The sequence below is a fragment of the Conger conger genome, chromosome 18 (assembly GCF_963514075.1).
Source record: "Conger conger chromosome 18, fConCon1.1, whole genome shotgun sequence".
NCBI lineage: Eukaryota > Metazoa > Chordata > Actinopteri > Anguilliformes > Congridae > Conger > Conger conger.
The window spans coordinates 19877886-19898197 of NC_083777.1; the positions used below are offsets into that span (position 1 = coordinate 19877886).

Genomic DNA, 20312 nt, shown 5'->3' on the forward strand with positions numbered 1-20312 from the left:
CCTTCTAGATGTCTAGTTTCTGGCTTTTGGTCGCTGGGATACATCCTAGCATTGGTTCAAACTGGTTCACCAATTGACTGCTTATTGGAAACAACTGGAAGTTTTTTTTTCACCCTTATTTAATTTTCATGCACATGTACTTTACAGATGTTGGCCTTGGAGCTGGCTAATCAGTGAGCCAGGTTTCCACGATTGTAATGGGCTACATATTCAACATAGTTGAAACTTGAACTGAACTGAAGAGGGAGGGGACCCAAATCACGTCAAGTTTATTATAACACGCAAGATTAAGCAGAGCGTGAAGGGGATGGTTTCCGTGGAAACGCTGAAATCTGAGAGCCGACACAAACATGACACAGTCGGACTGCATATGGCTTCATTTAAGCGATGCAGTCTACGCTCGCAAGTTATTAACGCGATAAACGAAGAAATCTCTTAACTTCATGATTGCGGCACGAGTTAAATGTTATGAAACCAATGCAGTAAAATTGAATTCGTGGAAACAAAAGTATTGTTCTCAAACCCCGTTTCCAGACAAGCAGGGGGGGAAATGATTGCTTTAAACTGCTATAAAAATGCATTGCCATCGACATAGCAACCATGGTTGTTTCATAAATTGACGTGCCAGTATGAACGAAAGAAACACTGCAATACAGGTTTCCAAATGGTGCAGTTAAAAGCATGTATATGTTTGCATTGTACTGCCTAGAATTAAAATATTTTCAGCCAAACAGCTATCATTTGTGTTTGAAATCCATCAAAATCATCAAATCCATAGTAATCCATCATTCACTTGACCGTTATAATACTTGTAGTAAGAAATGTTTATTTATTTGAAACTGAAAACTAACAAGTAATCAAGGAAAAGGGTGCATTCCAAAAGGGTATCTTAGAAAAGTATCTGAATTCACGCACTCACCAATCAAAATGGCCCTTTCAAGACTTAGGTAGTCGGGTGCAAAGGTTTCCTGCTTCCAATCAGTCACCATTCCATGGCATCAAGACTGTTTCTGAGTCAAGCAGGTAACTAAAAGGGGATGAGTTATGAATCAAATTAATCAAAGAAAGGAAAAGAAGGAAATGTGTGTTTTTCTTGAACAGTTTTGCACATCAGGCAGCAACCAGTCATTTAGAGCTCATTCAGGTGTTCAAAGAGCACCTGTCCATCATTGCTGTGATAATGCTGTGGCACAGGTGAATAGCCCAGATTTCCACACAGGGCTGCCTCCAGGTACATTGCTTATGCCAGTGAGATCACTGTGCTCAGATTTACATGACTGTATATGTTGGTGAATATGGCAGTAGTACCATTGACACCCCGACAGACAAACACATTTGCATATACACAAAAATGTCAGCAGTCACATGCAAATAGCTCTCTCTCTCTCTCTCTGAGAAGCCCTTCTCCCCTCATACATATGCATGCACACTCAGTTCCATGAATAAAAGGAAGTCAGGGCTACGATGTCATTTCCTGTTCAGGGTGAGGAAGTCAGGCTGTGATCTAAAAAAAGACTAGCCTCGATATCGGGGAGCTGTTAAAAGCACTTGTGTAAGGACGCTCCATTGACTTTCATTCCAGCATCAAACCACACAAAGAGAGTAAAGGCTGAACTACTGTACAGCTTGAGGATCAGTCATTCACTGCAGCATTTGTACACTACCAACTGTAGGGATGTCAACCATACTGCCCCATTTAATCAGTCTATCTTTGATAAAGTACATGAGGGGCCAGTTTCTGCCATAGACATAGATTAAGCCCTGGACAAAGTTTCACAGACTCTTAGATTAAAGGTACATTATGTTGTTACAAGACCATTGTAAATCCCTTCCTAACATTGAAAATGGCTCACTGACATGTTGACTCACCCTCTACCTGTGTTTATAGTTTTGGGTTACAAAATATGCAGTTGATGGGCCGGCACTCTGTACCAAAACATATATAGCTGTACAATAATTGAAGCTCACTGATTGAAAATTGTTTCTAATTCTAATTCTAAACTTCAGCGCATTCAGAGTAGGGGTGGGATAAACAGTGTCGTGGTTTGAGCATATTTGTTGCTGCAATTCCTCTCTTGACGGTTAGGAGTCCGAAATTACCTTTTTTACCTTTAAGTCCTGGACTTCCGAGTTCTGTATGAAGAATCTCCATTAAAAATCTCAGTCTCAGTCTCTTTGAAGAAACCTAAAGATGTTATGGGCACTCTCCTCACGGAACTTTTCTAACCAGATTTTTCCCTTTTCTCTCAATCTGGAATGGCCGATGACGTGTTCTCAATGCTGCCGTTTCCTTGGCCAGTTTGGGAAGGTTCAGGGTAGAAGGTGTGAGCCTCAGGACTGCAGGCCATCAGCCACGGGGCTCAGCAGAGCACTGTGAACTTCAGCAGCATGGGCCACCAAGCAAGCGCAGAAATGCGTGTGTTTTCCATGGTCTCATCTGTGTTTGTGATGAGCTGTATTTTCCCCGTGGACTGTGGGCAGTGTCTTTTTGTTCCAGGTTCCAGAGTTAGGAACTCCTACAGCACTTGGCTTTGGCTCCACTTTCGCTCAGCTGGGATTGAAACATGCAGCCCCATCTGTTCCCATTACCACACCACCTCGCTTCCTCCTCACACACGCCTCTCTCCTCTGACTCCAACAACAACTCCTATTCCACAGACCACTAATCTTCCTCCTACTGCTCCTCTTCCTCCCGACAAGTACAGTCAAACATTCACTAGATTATGGACTGCAGTCATTTCCACTGTAAAACAACAAATACTTCCACAACAAAATGAGAAATTATACCAAGGAATAAATGTCCTGAGAATTTTTGTTATTTATTTATTTCTTTGATGCATTTTTAATTCTTTAAAGGTTCAGTTCCTGAGCGTATAAAAAAGGACCAGCTAATCACAGAAGACCCCCCCTGTACATTTGTTTATAAATCTTCTAAAAAATGAAAAACAGACACCTCTATACATTTCTGGGTCAAATACTGTACAGTACATCAAAATATGTTAAAAGGGCAGGAGTTGTTAGAGGCAAATTATGAGCATTTTACAATTAGAATTTCACAATTTACAATGAAGTTTGTCATTTTTCTTTAAACAAATCATCTGAAAATGAAACTAAGGATTAAATAAATATTGGTTATAAATATTTTGTAGGATATTATGGTAAAAAATGTTTGATAAGATCATGCCATTGCATTCCTCAGGTAACATTCTGTCTTAGAAACCCTTTTTTGCGCCTTTTGAATACACATGAACCCATCTCACCACTCACCCAAATTGGATTTTTATATCTTGTCGCACAAAAAAAAGAAGAGGATTTTGTGATTCAAAATAAATTGAGGGTCAAGACGAGGCAGGAAGTCTCCTCACTAATTTAACCCTTTGAAGAGTAGGTTTTTTGGAATGTTTCTGCAACATTCTAAGTCCGTGTTCTAGAACTCGGCAGCTTGCAGAAGTGATTGCCACACCAGCATTAGAATGCTCAGTCACGAGCATTCCAATCACACGTGATTTCACGCCTTAAAGGATCTATGGATCTTATCTGTGGATCTATGGATTTTCGCAGTAGGTTTAACAGGGTTGCTATTTGAGCTCCCCACACTCCGTGATGACGAGCTTCTTGAGCGTCCCGCCATCGTGAGTGCCAGATGACTCCATCTTCCTGACGACGTCCATCCCATCTGTCACGTGACCAAACACCACATGCCTGTCGTTCAGCCTGGGGAAGTCGGTAAGCACATAGGCTGAAACAAACTCCAGTTATGACCAAAAACATCCTATAATTTAATTCATAAGGATGGTTTCAATTAAAATATTGAATGGGTACTAACTCATGTGTTATAGAGATATATTCATGTATTCATGCAACATACCATTCAGTTTTAGCCGTGCAGATGAAGAACTGTGATCCATTGGTATTGGGCCCAGAATTTGCCATTGACAAAATTCCTAAAAAAAAAAAAAAACAAGCCAAAACAATTAAACCATGATGAAATAAACTATACTCTCATTTGTTATTTCAAAATATATTATAGATTATTATACAGTCCTGTTTGGGCAGATGAAAGGTCAATGGGTCATATTAGGAAATTGATAGTGGCAGATTTTAAAAGTAGGTCACTGTCTTAGGAAGGCTCAAACACCAATAATGAAGACAATGTCACCATCTAGTGGCAGAATTATCAGCCTTTCTTGTCATATCCTCATAGAGTATGCAATCCAGAAAACAGAAGATTTTGCCCACTGGATAATTCCAGATGCAGTAAATATAGCCACTTAAACTTTCTGTTAAAATATGTACATGATTAATTCACAACATGAGAATTAATCGACTCGGTGGCATCACCTGACACTACCTAAAACTCATAGCTTGCTTGTGGGATACTGTCCCTAAACTAAAGGTAAGAATGAGAAAAGAACTGGGAAGAATAGACTACCAGGCCCAGAGTGCTTTAGCTTGAAGTTTTCATCTTGGAACTTCGATCCATAGATAGACTTTCCTCCAGTTCCATTATGATTGGTAAAATCTCCTCCCTGTAGCCCCATTGGAAACAATAACAGAAATGCATAGTTTATTTGAGGTGACAGGACCAGCAACATTCTTTTTTAAAAACACTGCTGAACATGTTTACACTTGCCTATTGTACCTTTGAAAAGAGACACTACTGCATTATAATTAGACACATACTGTAGTGCACATGATCTTAAATTGGACGGTACCTGGCACATAAACTGGGGGATCACTCGGTGGAATATTGAGCCTTTGTACCCAAAACCATGTTCTCCAGTGCATAGAGCTCGGAAGTTCTCTGTTAAAACAAAACAAAGCAAAAATAAATCAGCGAACTCCTCGCAGGTGCCACACTCTTTATGTATTCCAAACCAGTTTTTTCTTCTTCTTTAACCTCACCTGCTGTTTTGGGAACAACATCGGCATTCAACTGCAAAAGAGAAAGGTATTTTACCAAAGCAAAGATTTCACAACTATAGAACACCCTTTACAATCCAATTAATTTCCCTTTGGAAACACAATAAAGACTTAATTTTAGGAACTATAACTTCTGGTCTGCAACAACAAATATATATTTTTAAACGAAACCACATAAATTGACATTAGCTATAACACAGTAACGGTTGCTTGTGCAGCTATAGAAAGTAGATTGTCTCAGTCATAGTGATAGAAATTGCTACACTTCGCAATCCGTAAAGCAGTGCATCCAAGCACACGTTACGAGCTAGTTAGCTTAGGTAGCCTACTTACCAAGAACAAAAAAAAAACAAAAGCGATGACACCGTTTTGCTATGTAGCAAGCTAAATTAAATTGACCAGAGTGGTGCGTCTGTAACGTGTGTGATCCTTTTTATCCGATTAACGTTAGCTGTAACTTAGCTGTAGCTATACCCATTAACTGTCAAGATAGCTAGTCGGCTAACGAAGTTATGTTAAGAGGACAATAATGGTTAATGTGTCACTAGCAGAACATATCAGGTATATTGATACAAGAGTGTTGTTGGCTAACAATTTAGGTATTTTAAATAGCGTTAACACTAGCTTCCCAACGGCTACACACAAGTTACTGTTCGGGACAGTCCCGTGTAGAGAACTAGGGAGCTAGGGAGCTAGCCACGCTGCTAATATGGCCTGTACTGCGGTACTTTCTGTGTGTATTAGCCAGTTTAAGTTACCTCAATCGTGATCCTCCCAAGAGGTTCGTGGTCCGCTGCAATGTCAAAGTAAACAATTGGGTTCCGTACCGGTCTGGAAAACAGTCTGGCCGCCGCAATTGCCAGAGAGCAGTATTTAATGCGATTTTTCATTTGCAGCATCGTAGCTAGGCAAAGTAGTTCTTTGAACTCTACTGTGCTAACGTCACGACAAATTGTCTGAACAGAACCAGCATCTTAATCCAGAATGGAAAACATGTGTGGTCGTCCCTAGAAGGATAGCGCATAAACACGCTGTGAATTGGAAGCCCTTTATGTGTGTCAGAGAAACTAATCTGTAGATTAACCCTCCAAGTCACGGACATCCACGTCTTTATAATAAATGTGTTTATTTCTTGGGGATAAAAATATGCACCACATGCATTGCATGAAATGTCTATATCCGAAGGATAATTGTCAAAACCAATACAAAATAACTAAATTAAAGAATCCGTATCATTTTAATAATTGGTTAACACCTGAATTAATCCCTTTGAGCTAGTTCAGCACTACTTTACTTTCACTCAAAATTAAGTACAAAGAAAAAATCCTCAGTTCAAGGACAAAATCTAACTTGCCTAACTTTATTGTGTGTAGGCCTAAAGAAAAAGTGCTTGTGCTACTTTTAAGTCAGAATTAAGGTCAACTGAATAGGCAAAAGTAGCCTACATAAAAGAAAACATCCTAAGAAATAAGAAAACACATCACTGCAGAACACTCGCATCACTGATGTGGCCTAAGCATTATGTTTGGCCTTTGTAGGTGACACTTTGGTTTCTGTGGAAAATGTCTACCAAGTATAAGCCCCAAGAAAACATTTGAACATCCTAAAAATGCAACGATTTATAAACTACTGTATACCTCACAAGGTTTTTCAGGAATGAAGGATAGGTAGGTTCTCCATGTAATCACTTCAAATCAAAGGGATTTAAAGTCAAATTAAACACAAGAGAACAACAGAGAACTGTGCACCCTTTACATTTCATATTTTGACATGCACACATGGGCTGGATATAGAATGTTTTAGGCAAAATATTTCCAACCACATAAATACATACATATGGCATAATTATTTTTAAACTGAAATGAAATTATGAAACCCTCAAAAATCACATTAACACCATGGTATACATTTAATCAGAATACATATGTTTATTAGATAAATATTAGGCTGTCACATCATCTAACTACATATAGTTTTACAAGACTAATAATCACAATTCTTTTTTTCTGACCAGTTGAGAATATAAAATAAGCAAATTTACAGTACATACAATATACAAACAGAAAGCAATAGCTACTTTTGCATGAATTACTGAAAATGTGTATCTTTTTCTGTGCGATCATATCAAAAGTATGTACAAACTTTGAATCTTTTGGGACCATATTTGGTCCTACGTCATTGCCCCATCCCACAGCCATGAATGTTCCATGTTTTTTTGTTGTTGTTTTTTTTATGTAGCACCTTGAAAATACACAGGTAAGACTAAAACACATTTTTCTCAATATTACACTCATGGTAAAATAAACTTGCCTTCAAAGGAGTAAAGGTGTATTTAGACAAGGGCACGAATGCTCAGATTCCACGACGGGTGTTGCAAAACTTAACGATCCTAAATAAGCATTGCATCTTCCCATCGGGAAATACATACAAGTTCTTTAAAAAAAAATGTGGATTTGGAATTTACATTATGTGCAGGCATTCATTGAGTCATTCCACACTGTAGTCTATTTGGGTCCTACAGTTCCGTGGAGAAGCTTGAATGTGGCTGTGATTATCATTTTCCTTAGAAGACTCTTGTTTTTAGCTACTGCCTAACTACAGGACACTAGAGGTCCACTGACTGAGCCAACTTAGACCTCACAGTCGGCATACTCAATGTATTAGACATGTCTCTATGTACAGATAAAATGCACTGCCAGAGGATTTGTGTTATTAAAGAATGTTATATTCACAGGTTGTTTTCAACTAGTATATTCTTCCATATTCATCCTCTTGTCAACTGGATGATATATTTTTTCAAGTGTTAATGTCAATATAAAAGTCTGTGAAAAGAAAATAATGGAAATAATGTGATCACCAGCATATGAATAATAATAATAAAAAAACTAAACATTTGAAAAACAATTTTAATTGTGTGAAAGCCTTCAAAATGTATTTACAAGTATACATTTTATATGGTCTTCAGAATTCACAAATTATTTTTTTAATTACAATAGACAATAATAGAATAGCATTGATGTATTCAAAATAAGGCCATAATGAATTTTTAAAACATAGGACATTACATAAAAACTATTGGTATGACTCAATAGCCAAAATATCAACTGCCCATCCATGTGGTGCGATCATACTTCATGAAATTGGCAAGGCCAGCAAGCAGCTACATTTTGAAAACTTGAATTTTACTGTAGATGTGGAAAATATTAGAAATGAATTCAGTGAAATCATATGATTTGCCCACATCAAAGTTACTATGCAAATGGAAGAGCACTTCTTCAAAACACATCAGAAAATATTCGCCCAGAGTAACCTGAGGCCTGAGAGGGGAACAGATTTTCAACAAACTAATCAATTTAATTTAGTGATGGGATTCTGGTGTACAAATTAAGAAAGATACAGCCTTATGTTAAAGCTGGCGGCTTGAGGAAGATTTAGCGGAAAAACAGAAATGCTAAAATTATGCACAAATGACACTGATTAATGAGTCCAAACTAAAATATTCACAGCAATATTTACAATAACTTCTAAAATAACAAAGTTGCATTTTTCAACAGCATTTTCCTGCCCACACAAAATAGAATAATAAAATGGGCAAAAAAGACTACTGGACATAACAATGAAGAGAGATATTTGTTAAAAAAAATATCTACACACAAACACAGAGGACAACCATATATTTACGATTCTATAGCAGGGGTACGTTTTTGACATTTTAAATTAGAATTGCTCACCCACACTACCTCTCGGAGTTATAATAGCCTTTCTCCACTGTGGTCCCAGGACTGGGGCTGCCATTTTGTTTGTTTGTTTATTGTTTGTTTGTTTGTTTGTTTGAACAAACCTGTCGCAGGTTGCAAGTAGGCTGAAGGTGGGGACAGGGAAGCGTGTCAGAGCTTCCAGGACAAAACAAAATGTTACAATGAAACTGTAACATAGGTTTGTATTTTAACATTGCACTACCTTAACAAAAATTAGTACAAAATTAATCATTAATAACTCAGTAAATGTGTAAATGTATGCTCTTTTCTCCTACTTAGGTGTCATGAAATATAATCTCTCTTTCTATTCACATCTGCAAGCTGTACTACAGTCCTGGTACTACAATGCAGGGTGGAGGTTAATTGCATTTCAAATCAATCGACTGAGCAGATCGACTGAACTCTATTCATGAATGGAAAAATCCTCAAGAATATTTAGGCAATTTTTCAAATCATGAAGTGAACTGTAATTAAATTCCTCACTCAACTGAATCCAACCCTGATACACTGGAAAAACACACAAACAAGCCTTCCATAGACCTAGCTAGGCCCAGCACCTTCAGTCAGCGGATGAGAATTACAAATTAACTGAATTTTTGCAGTACATGAAAAAAGTGCACAAATATATAAATTAAAATGAAAACAATACACACAACATACAAATTCATAATATCAAAACTAAGAAGTTGTGTTTGCATAACAGAAAGCCGTTCCACTAAACAAAAATGTTTCTTAAAAAAATTAAATAAAACCAATACAAAATTTAAAAAAGCATAAAATTCTTCAGTTTATAATACCATTACACCAGGCTGATTTGGCACACATGAACTTACTACAGGACTCACTGTACGTAATGGAGGACAGGGATGGAGAGGACAGAACAGCACACACAAACAGGAGCCCAGGCAGAAGCCTCACAGACCGAACACAGACCGAGGGTGAGGTACAGCCACTCAAGACAGTGCAGGACTGCGGTAACATTCCCCAGTACAGACCCAAGCATACTCCCTCCTGCTTACTGCCTCCTCTCAGGGGATATCAGACCGACTGTGGGAGCTGTATTTTCCAAGAAGCGATTTAAATATCTAAATGAAAACATGATTGTGAATGTCATTTTTTTTAACGGAATAAAGAAAAAAGTCGATTTTCCAGATTCTGCATGATGCAAAGGGGTAATAAGTATTTCTGAAAATACTTTCTGAAAATTATTTCAGTGTGTAAGAGGCCATTTTCCCCCTCTCTGCCCTTGCTATTGTGCTTGTCATTAACAGACATGTCTTCATGTCAGCCTTGGGAAGTTTGGCTCTGACAGGTTGGAAGAACGAGGTTGAAAGGGGTTCAGGACACTGGCAGGATAAGGAGCCATTTTCTTGTCATCATAAAACAAAATGCTACAATACTTCTGTAGTGTTCAGGGACCTGTGTGAGATATAAACAAACCAATAGCTGCACAGTTTCAAATGTTCCAAATGCTTTGAAACCAAAGTGTTCATTTCAGTTTAAAATGTTTCGCTGAGGCCTCCCTGTCTGACTTACAGTCAGTGTTGAGATGGAGCAGGTTTTCTCTCAGAGGAAGAAGGTCAATGGAGTGCATGTTTTCAACAGCCAATCTTTAGTGCACGGCTGCTGTCCAGTCTGACCCGGTCTAACCCAGTCTGATCCAATCTGACCCAGTCTAACCCAGTCTGACGCGGTCTATCCCAGTCTGACGCGGTCTATCCCAGTCTGACGCGGTCTAACCCAGTCGGATCCAGTCTGACCCGGTCTAACCCAGTCTGACCCGGTCTAATCCAGTCTGATCCAGGCTACCTCGGTTTGACCCGGTCCATCCCAGGCCAGCCCAGGCCAGCGGAACACAGACAGGAGGCCGTGAGGAGAGGAGGGAGTCAGTTGTTCTCAAAGAGGGACAGGAGGTCGTCGTTGCTGCTGCTGGGGAGGTCGGGGGGGTCCAGATAGGACAGCAGCTCGTCGGGATTGGGGAGGTCTGGCAGGAGCTGTGGAGGAACACAGAGAGGCACAGAAACCATGATTCTCTCATCACACTGGGAACGACAGGGTTTGAGTCTGAGCAGAACGAGTCTCTCTGTCGCACCCCACACATTATAGCATTCTCCTGAGCCCTGGAGCCCAATGCAGTCTCACCCCAGCCACCTCTCAACATCACAATTATGCCCCCTCAGACCTGGGTCAATTATGTCACTGTTTTGGATTCAAATACTTTTCTGGCCTCGACTGATCTTGCTTGGTGCAATTGAGTCAACCAAGATTTCAATACATACGTAGGTAATAGGTTCCAATACACCAGACAAGCTCAGTAAAGCGGAGAAAAGTATTTGAATTACGTAATTGATCAAATTACATATTAGAGGTATGTTATAGATCCAAATCTTAATTACCTATGATCAGGATAAACCAGATTCAATTTGTATTGGTAATCATTGTTAGATATTGATTTCACAAAACATTCCGACTAATTCAAACTGATGCTTAAAAAAAACTCTGTGAAAGTTATGAAAACTAATGCTTTCATAAAAGTGTTACTTACTTCTTATAGATTCAGGTAATAAGACTAAGCAGATACAATGTTGTCGGGTAACTCCACACAAGACTGTCTGTAATGCAGCATGAAAAGTGGTTGGCTGTTGTCGGTTCCCCTCAAAGCTCTGGGTCCGGGATGCGCACTTACGTCCAAGGAAGGCTCCGGAATGTCAGGGCCTCCCTGCCCCCCCTGCTGAGCTTCTACGCTGGAGGGGGGGTCAAAGGTCATCTGGCTGTGCGTGTGGCTGTTCACAGAGGGCTGTGTGGCGGGGTGCTGGAGGGGACGATGCAACGGCTGCCCTGATTGGCTGCTGGGGTGAGGAGGCGCATGCAAACCATGTGGCATTGAATTATGGGACTGATCAGAGCCTGGATGAGCCATCTGTGGAAGAGGGAGAGAGAGAGATGGTGAGAGGATAGAGAGAAAAAGAAAGAGAGAGAGAGAGAGAGAGAGAGAGAGAGAGAGAGGAAGTGACTATGGTGCTCTGTCAGTCATGGGATGTCCTTAAAGACCTTGATCGATTTCCAGGTCAGGCAAAGGAAAAGGAGATAGGAAGTGAAAAATAAGCGATTGGAAAGTGCCCCAATTGTCCACCACAGGCATTCGATTTCTAGAGTATCTGGAACGGGAAGTGACAGGTTGAGAAGCTAGTTACTGCTAAGCGTTGAGCTACTTGCTAAGTAAGTTTAATAATGTACCATGGCAGAATTATTACATTTGAATTGCTAAATGGATTACCACATTATGTAAGATTAAGATCTGTTGGAAGAACATACCAGTCCAGCCATTACAAACCTGTCCAAGTGTTAGTCTTACGTAAGGTTTTGAACTCAACATGTGAGGCGAACAGGCAACGTAACCAGCAACCTCTGAATTTTTCCAACTTGTGTTTGTCCCGTTTGGTTTCAGGTGCTTGACTGGGGCCGAGAAGGTTGTAGCGTAGCCACAATAAGATCAGTGCAGCTGGCCCTTACCCCACATGGCTCCTGTTTAGTTTCATCATTGCACTAATCCAAATAACGGTAAATGTCAGTTAAACAACGTTTTGGAAATGGCTTTTCAATTGGCTTTGAAAATGTGGGAATGATTTACTGTTATAGAACCCACACAAGGTCAATTATAGTGACCATCAAAGTACATTCAACCCAAATGGCACGATCATAGAGTACTGTAGGTCAATGTCTCAGGGAGTTTTTATAGGAGCAATTCTGCAATTTGATTGGCTTCTTCTGGCCGAGTCAAGACCACAATGGCCCACAGGCCATGTATGGTTAAGAATCTTCGCTTAACCATACATTTTTCCTTGGCATATAAAACCAAAAAAAAACCTTGGCTAGTCCTCCCGTGACTCGGCCGTTCTGATTTTGGTGCGACGCCCAGCGTGTCATAAACCCTGAGACTCGCGGCGCATGCGGTCACCGTGGAAACAGCTGTGCGCCTGACGCTCACCGTTCCGGGCAGGCAATGATTGGCCGGTTTGTCCTGGACCGCCAGGCCCCCAGGCCCGTCCGGTGGGTGGGCCAGCTGGGGTCCTGAAATGAAGTCACTCACAGGCGTTCCGCTCGCACCACCGCGGGGGAACTCAAAATTTCCCTGTCCTTGGTAACTGTTGCCTGGACACACAAAATACATTCAAAACAATGATGAATTTTCAGAGTGCTCAGCCAAAGCCTGCTGCTCACCACTGTGGATCATCTGAAGATGTGAATGTTTTTATGAAGCTCAAACGTTGGATGATCATGACTGACAATTGGCACCAGAATATGAAATACAACGTGAAGGTCACATCAGATGCAATCTGGCAAGCTCCACGGGACTAAAAGGACCATTAGTTCTTAGGGTGGAGAAGAGAGAATATAATATCAAGAGCATCAGTACTAAACCAGCTTTCAAAAGTATCAGTTTCCCAGTTTGTCCGTTATCTTATCCAATCTTATCCAAAAAGGTGGGTGGAGGTTTTTGTTTTTACAAGATATGTAAGTAACCACTAATCATCAAGGCCTTGATAAGTGGAGTCTTATGGCTGGGCTAAAAGAAGACCCTGCACCTTTTTGGATAAAATAAGATACCCCAGGCTTAACATGTGACACGTCAGTAACCACCAGCATCACAAAGTAGAACACTTAGCTTTTGACAGCTCCTTCTTTAAGGGAAAGAAGCCTGCAGCAGTTTGGCGGGTGACCGCCCCTACCTTGGCTGTTATAGTCGCTGTTGTTTCCGTGTGGAGCAGGGGCTGATGGGTAGGGGGAGGGGCCAGGCCCCAGCTGTGCTATCGTCTCCAGCACGTTGGGCAGGATCATCTGGCTGGGGCTCGTGGTCTTGAAGCGTTTGGCCAGAGGGCCATCTGGGTCCTCCTTGATGTGCAACTCAGTCTTCACGGGCACCGGTCTCCAGCTACAGGTCGGGTCGATGGTGACTTCCTCAAAATCTGAACTGGGGAGACAACACAGGAACTGTGAGCATCTTTCTCTAGACTCAATCATCAATCATACCTCTCACTGATGATCCTGGTGGAAGCAGCTACTAATGTTTGTGAAAAAACTATCCAAAAAGCGCATGTAAATATGAGAAGCTGATTGAGTGACATTTTTATGAAGATATTTCCATTAACACTAAAATAATATGAATAAGTTATGACTGGGTTAACAATAAACATAACATAAACAATAAATCTTCATGCTCATCACTGTCAACAAATGCATTAAAAGAGGCTTTGCATGATCTTCACTTATGGATATAAATGAAGCTACATTAACTAAAATAAATTAAGGAAAGTTCCATCCACTTACTTTTGGATGGCATTCAGGATGCTCCACATGTACTGGTCCACCTGGAGCCCCTCCAGCAGAGCTGTTTTACTGGGGACAGAGAAACAGTCGTGACCAACTGGATGCCAACACAAAGAGGTCTGAACGTTTGCGCGTTGGTGTGTAAACTGTTAAGCGTGTTCGGGACGTACTGGCACACGGGACACCGCCATGTTCCCCGCTCACAGTTCAGCTGCAGGTACGTCTCCAGGTCGAAACACTGCAGGGCGTGAAAACACAGCGTTATTCCGACGCCGTTATTTCTCAGCGTTAGCGCTTAAACGGTTGATGTGGATGAACACTGGCCTGCACGTGCTTGCAGTCGTGCCCGCGGGATGGGAGCTTGATCCTGCGGAACGTAACGGGGCATTTTAGGGACACCCTGATGGCCGTCTGCTCCACCCCGTCTTCCCCGTTCAGCGTGGCGTTCCCCGAGGACACGGCAGAGCTGCTGAAGTTCCGCTTGACTTGGAAGGGAGGACAGGATAGGGGGGGGGGGGTCAGAGACCTTATCTGCACCTTATCTAATCCTCCTAACCGCTGGTTCCATCATAGGGGTGTTTTAGTAGAATGATTCTAATGAGACAGTCATGTGATAGGGGTGTATTAGTACAGAGTACTTCTCCTCACTCATGTGATAGGGGTGTATTAGTACAGAGGGCTGCTGGGTTTAAGGAGCCGTACTTTTAGCGATGCAGTGCTCAGCGGGTAGCAGCCGCTTCTTCAGCAGACCCTGCAGAACAGACCTGACCGATGGCCGATGGACCAGCTGTAGGACAAACAAGTGTGACTGCAGAAGAGAGAGAAGAGACGGAGCATGGGAGGGAGGGAGAGAGAGAAAAGAGAGCAGGAGAGAGAACAGTATAAGTTACGGCATACTTGTGTAGCCATGATAAGATCCACACATCTGTTGGGCCCTTCAGCATGGTCCTCAACCCCACATTGGTCCAGGGGGATTGTTCATCAACTCATCATCAAGTCGCTTTGGATAAAAGCGTCAGCCAAATAACATGTAATGTAATACATATGTGTTAAAAATAAAACAGAAAATGACTGAAAAACAATGTGTAATAGAAATGTTTGCATTAACAGGTACAATATAGAGCGCTTGTTTGTTTCACTAGCATTGTGATAGAGCACGCTACATAAGTTGCTCTGATTGGCTGTGTGTGGCACAGGGGGCGTGACTCACGCAGCAGCAGGCCGTGACGGTGATTTGGATGGTGTTCCTCCCCGGCTGGCACACCTGCTTCAGGTGCAGGGGCTTGTGGGAAGTCTTGTTGTCGCCGCGCTCGATGGTGAGGGGCGTGGCGTTGACGCTGGCCTGTACGGACGCTGGCCAGTTTGTGCTCAGCTGCCGGTCCTCGTGGTGATAGCACTTAAACTGCAGCTCCAGGTCTGACCTGTGGGCCAGCGCAAGAGATCATCAACTCTGCTTTTGTCTTCTCCTGGTTAATCTAGCAGAAGAGCTAGGCAGATTCTGCTAGAACTGTCAAATCATGGTTTGACTAGAGTGCCATTGTCTTGATGTTGACTTGACATTTGTGTATAGTCAAGTCAATTATATTTGTACAGCCCTTTTCAAAGCACTTTGAAAGAAAACTGTCACAAAGATGCTTTACGAAGTAAAGGGCAAAATAGGGCAAACACCAGGCCTGAACTACTAAATATTGTGTCATTTGTATGTTCTCACAGTCTATGTTGTTATGTCTGTGAAATAAATGTTACAATATCCAGACAAAAAAGGATCTCTATTCTCCTAACCCTTGGAGCCCCTGTTCTCCAGCACTAAACACCAGAAGGGAGGAGGGGTTCTGAGGACCAGGCTGGCCAGCCTTTGAGAGCCCTTTCTGGGCCAGCGGTGGCAGCAGTGGCCCCTCACCTCCACATGAGCGTCTGGTGGACGGAGGGCCGCAGGTGGAAGACGTGGTTGCTGACCGCCAGGTTGTGCTCCAGCCGAAAGGGCTCCAGGACCACGCCGTCCCTCACGGGAAAGGTCAGCCGAAGCTCCTCTCCCCCATTGGCTGCTGTCGCCGGGACGGGAGGCGTGAACCAATGAAAAACAGGGTTCAGCTCTTACTACATTAGCCAGGAGTAGCCTGAAATTTCAACTGGTCCTTATAAATGTGCTGTGTGATTGGTGGCACTGTGATTGGTGGCGCATGACTGTCTTCTGCTTGTTTTATCCCTCCCTTTGGCCTGTGTAGTGGAGCAGTCGCCTGCCCTTTACATGTGCAGTGAATAGCAGACTGTGGAGTGAAAGCACTGGCTCACATCAGGTGTTTTGGAGGAGAGTATGAGGGAAATGGAGCTCTCCCAAACTGGCAGATAAACTTAAGAGTAATGTGCATGAACACACACACACGTTCGGGTATCAAAAAGTGGGATAAGATACAAGTAAAAAATAAAATAGAGACTTTCCTGTCTCTGTACCGCAGTGTTGTATTAATTCACTATAGTTCATTATTTTCAATGTTTACTTTTGTATTTAATGAAACTGAACCTAATTTAAATTAAACTGCCATTAAAATTCTCTGTAGGTTATTATTTTGCAATAATTGAGTAATTTCATACAATTACTTGTGCGTATTAATAAATGTTATGGAATAGTATTGGAACTTTTTCTGATCCACTACATAGCTGATGCACTGATATGCATTGTTAGGGTTCACTGGCCTAAGCATGGATGTGATTAGCAGTGTAATGCTGTGGGGAAAACCATGCAACATGAACAAAGAGAGATCCACTGTTTAAGGGATACTCACTCAGAGTGACATTTGGCTTCATCTCTAAGGGAAACGGCTTCACGTCCTGGTTGGGGGACAGGTATGGTGGAATACTACTTCCTGGGGTCACTGGGGGCGTGGGGTTCCCCGGTACTGGGGAGTGGGGGTAGTTACTGACAGTGCGGGAGGGCTGCAACAGAAAGAACAGTGTACACACAACACACAATAAAATATACACCCTGACCTGTTAGTATACAACACACAATAAAATATACACCCTGACCTGTTAGTATACAACACACAATAAATTCTACACCCCAACCGTTAGTATACAATACACAATAAAATATACACCCTGACCTGTTAGTATACAATACACAATAAAATATACACCCTGACCCGTTAGTATACAAAACACAATACATTATACACCCTGACCTGTTAGTATACAATACACAATAAAATATACACCATGGCACATTAGTTTATAACACACAATAAAATATACACCATGCCACAAAATGAACATAGTATAAAATACACAAACAAGTATACAACAGAGTAAAGTATACATTATAACCAGTTACTACACAACACAAAGATATTCCATATGATCTGCTAATTAACAGTCCACAATAAATCATATATGAACAGTAGGTGTACAATAAAAAATCTTAACTGTTAGTACACATAGAATCTTAAAAGTTGCATACCGCATTCACGCTGTTTTGGTTATAGGAATACCCGCTCCCAGAGAAACTATTGGTCTGACCATTGAATGGGTCTTGCTGAAAAAGGAAGCAAATAGCATGTAAATACTGAAATGTCAGTGGTGTACTATCACACTGGATGTAAACGGTTTGGTAACACATTTCTTTACAGGCCATTAGTTACTGGGTAAATACCAGCTACTTGCGTAACTATTAGGTAACTAGTTAGATTTCAAAGGTACAGTACTGTGCAAAAGTCTTAGGCACCTGTATAACCTAAATAAACGTACTATACATTTTACACTACATTTTAGTAATTTGGCAGAATAGTAAAAAACGGAATCAAATCAATATTTTTTGTGACCACCCTTCGGTGTTAAAACTGCATCACTTCTCTGAGATAGCCAACACTGTCCTGCAGTTCTATAAGACAGTCAGCAGGGAAGTTGTTCCAAGTATGTTGTAGTCAACTGCTTACAGTAATATGTTACTTTTTTAAATTAAATACACAAATGTAGAAAATGAATAGAAATCTCAAATGTGTTGTTTTATACTAACACACACACAAAAATAAACATATATATAATAAAGTCTAGAGTGCCTAAGACTTCTGCACATTACTGTACATACTATGAAGTACCATGAATAAAACTTTTTCATAGTACTTACCTCTGAACTCAAACTAGTTACCTAATAATTACACATAAATATCTGCTATTTACCCAGTAAATACTAGGCGTTACCACAGGTTACACAAGCACGAATCCCACCTTGTAATACTGGCCCATGGTGGCCCCTGGAGGGGGGTACTGCGTGGGGGTCTGGGGGCCTTGGGGCCTGTGCCCCAGGTAGCTGGGAGAGGGTGGGGGGCGGGTGGGGCTGGGGGTGGCGTACTGGCCCTGCTGGTTGGGGAACTGGCTGTTCGGTCCGTACTGCTGGCCACCATAAGGACCCTGTGGTGAGAGGTGTGAAACCTAAAATAAAAAATGTATAGCATGAGGTTTATATACACCAGAGGCAAATTAGGTTGTTGGCAGACATATGGGGTAGGTTTGTACAGCTGAGAGTGAAACAGACGTATTTTGAGCAAAGTGAGATGACAGTTACACACTACACTACAAAAATAAAAAAAATGTCTCATCAAGTATTTTAGTCTCATCTAGAATTAAAATCTTATCTCGATTATTATTTTTTTGCTAAATAAGACTAGAATATTGCCAATGATGCATGACAGTTTGACTCACTCTTACCCCAAGATTTCTCAATAGGGTAAGAAAATTTCACTTGTCAAGCAAACGCACTCTCAATGTGTGGAGGTACATTTGTGTTCTTCAAGGATCAAATGTCCAAAATGCACCGTGAGAGTCCTGTATGGTTCTCCTTGGGTACAAATGAGTCTTCCAAGCAAATAAGGTACAAATTAATTATTCCTGGTTAGGCAAACAATTTAATGTATCTCTAGGGTAACACCCCAGTGACAAGCATTTTCATACCTGTATTTCTGAGATGCAGTAGCATAAAACAAGCTAATTATTTTCATACCTGTATTTCTGAGATGCAGTAGCATAAAACAAGCTAATTATTTTCTACTAGAGAAAAGAAAAGAAAACATCAATACAAGATGAACACTTAAGACCGCTGTGTGTGGAGTGTACTCACCTCCCCCGGGTAGGACCTCTTCATGCCCTGCATGGGAAGGGACTGGGGCCGGGGGCCCATGTAGCCCCCCTGGGGCCCCCTCTGACTGTGGCTCCCCATGGGCCCCATGCTCTGGGCCCTGGGCTGGGCCATCCCCATGGGGGGCCCGCTCATGTTGGAGGCCCCCATGCCCACAGGGCTCATGCTACCCTGGACGGAGGGGGGGCCCCGGGGCCCGGCCTGGTTCAGGAACTGGCCGCTGTAGGCCTGGGAGGGGGCCAACTGGAAGGGTGAACACATCTGTAGGGAAAAGCAAGACCAATGAATGTGCTGTTCTTGCAAGAATCCCTCCCCCCAATTTCATCCAAGAAATAGATTGTCTCGAACAGGAAGTCTTTTGTCCTGCACATTTCCCCTACCATTGATGAATTACTATGAGCTGAACTTTATAACAAGGCAAATGAAAACCTGCTAGTGTTTCAGTGCTCTTGTAATACTGATATAATGCTCAGATAATAACTTTTCATAAATAATAAAGAGATTGTAATGTAACACGATCATGTGTGTTTTAATCACAACACTATGGGATATCCTTCCTGGCAAAAGAATGCATACATACAGCCTTCATTACTGGATCTGTCTGGTTCTGACCTGGCCGTACTGGGTCATGTCCTTGTTGTGCGTCTCCTGCAGGGCGGCGACGGTTGCCGTGGCGGTGGCGGTTGCCGTGGCAGCAGCGGCAGCGACGGCAGCAGCGGCAGCCGCAGCGGCGGGCTGGGTGAAGTCCGCGGGGGCGCGTGTCTGAGGGGGCATTCCCATACCCCCCGGTCCGTTCGGACCCCCCGGGTAACTGCGCAACACAGAGCACCAAACATTATCACACGAGACTGACCTGAATCACAGATACTGGAAATACAGTCAAGTAGTGAAGGAAAATGTCTCTAATGACATGTCAGACTGGCAATAGGAGACTGGGCTCACCCACTGCCCATTTAAGGCTCGTTACCTCCCACTGAAGCCCCCTCCTGGGTAACCATGCCGACCATACACGCCCTGCTGGTAGGCGTGGGCGGAGCCTCCTTTGGGGGGGAACGGAGGCGAGCCCATCCCAGGGCTGCTGGCGGACATGTTGCCCCCGGGATTCATGGGATTGCTGTTGACCATGGGGTTCCCCAGCACCTGTTTACAACAGCACAAATATGAAACCTCAC

At 42.2% G+C, this 20312-nt stretch overlaps 2 protein-coding genes across 3 annotated transcripts in view; both read right to left on the bottom strand.

Moving 5' to 3' along the window:
* Nucleotides 1-2803: 2803 nt before the first annotated feature.
* LOC133118142 (peptidyl-prolyl cis-trans isomerase-like) lies at nucleotides 2804-5975 on the bottom strand. Its single transcript, XM_061227929.1, has 6 exons — nucleotides 5682-5975; nucleotides 4906-4936; nucleotides 4716-4804; nucleotides 4433-4529; nucleotides 3869-3944; nucleotides 2804-3714 (listed from the first exon to the last, which is right to left on the bottom strand). Exons 1-6 carry the CDS (start codon nucleotides 5820-5822, stop codon nucleotides 3579-3581), a joined length of 570 nt encoding a protein of 189 aa, XP_061083913.1. The 5' UTR covers nucleotides 5823-5975; the 3' UTR covers nucleotides 2804-3578.
* An 852-nt stretch (nucleotides 5976-6827) lies between these two features.
* The window catches only part of LOC133118481 (zinc finger MIZ domain-containing protein 1-like), a 77521-nt gene continuing 64036 nt past the window's right edge, over nucleotides 6828-20312 (bottom strand). Inside the window, exons 8-23 of one of the 2 annotated variants that reach the window (XM_061228527.1) lie at nucleotides 20108-20280; nucleotides 19753-19951; nucleotides 19123-19401; nucleotides 18234-18437; nucleotides 17467-17541; nucleotides 16793-16943; nucleotides 15910-16051; nucleotides 15220-15430; nucleotides 14712-14817; nucleotides 14334-14494; nucleotides 14180-14247; nucleotides 14010-14078; nucleotides 13412-13653; nucleotides 12670-12833; nucleotides 11368-11601; nucleotides 6828-10675 (exon numbers count right to left, since the gene is read on the bottom strand). In XM_061228527.1, the coding sequence (XP_061084511.1) occupies nucleotides 10568-10675; nucleotides 11368-11601; nucleotides 12670-12833; nucleotides 13412-13653; nucleotides 14010-14078; nucleotides 14180-14247; nucleotides 14334-14494; nucleotides 14712-14817; nucleotides 15220-15430; nucleotides 15910-16051; nucleotides 16793-16943; nucleotides 17467-17541; nucleotides 18234-18437; nucleotides 19123-19401; nucleotides 19753-19951; nucleotides 20108-20280 (2586 nt within the window). In that variant the 3' untranslated portion in view covers nucleotides 6828-10567. Of the gene's footprint in view, nucleotides 10676-11367; nucleotides 11602-12669; nucleotides 12834-13411; nucleotides 13654-14009; nucleotides 14079-14179; nucleotides 14248-14333; nucleotides 14495-14711; nucleotides 14818-15219; nucleotides 15431-15909; nucleotides 16055-16792; nucleotides 16944-17466; nucleotides 17542-18233; nucleotides 18438-19122; nucleotides 19402-19752; nucleotides 19952-20107; nucleotides 20281-20312 lie in introns of both variants that reach the window. The other variant, XM_061228526.1, reaches the window with a different exon arrangement.

What these genes read in the sequence shown, in the direction of transcription:
- LOC133118142 (XM_061227929.1), bottom strand. Translation starts at nt 5,822, where the DNA reads ATGCTGCAAATGAAAAATCGCATTAAATACTGCTCTCTGGCAATTGCG. An exon ending in TGTTGTTCCCAAAACAGCAG is followed by an intron (nt 4,805 to 4,905) that starts GTGAGGTTAAAG and finishes TTGTTTTAACAG; the next exon opens with AGAACTTCCGAGCTCTATGC. An exon ending in GCTAAAGCACTCTGGGCCTG is followed by an intron (nt 3,945 to 4,432) that starts GTAGTCTATTCT and finishes TTTTTTTTTTAG; the next exon opens with GAATTTTGTCAATGGCAAAT.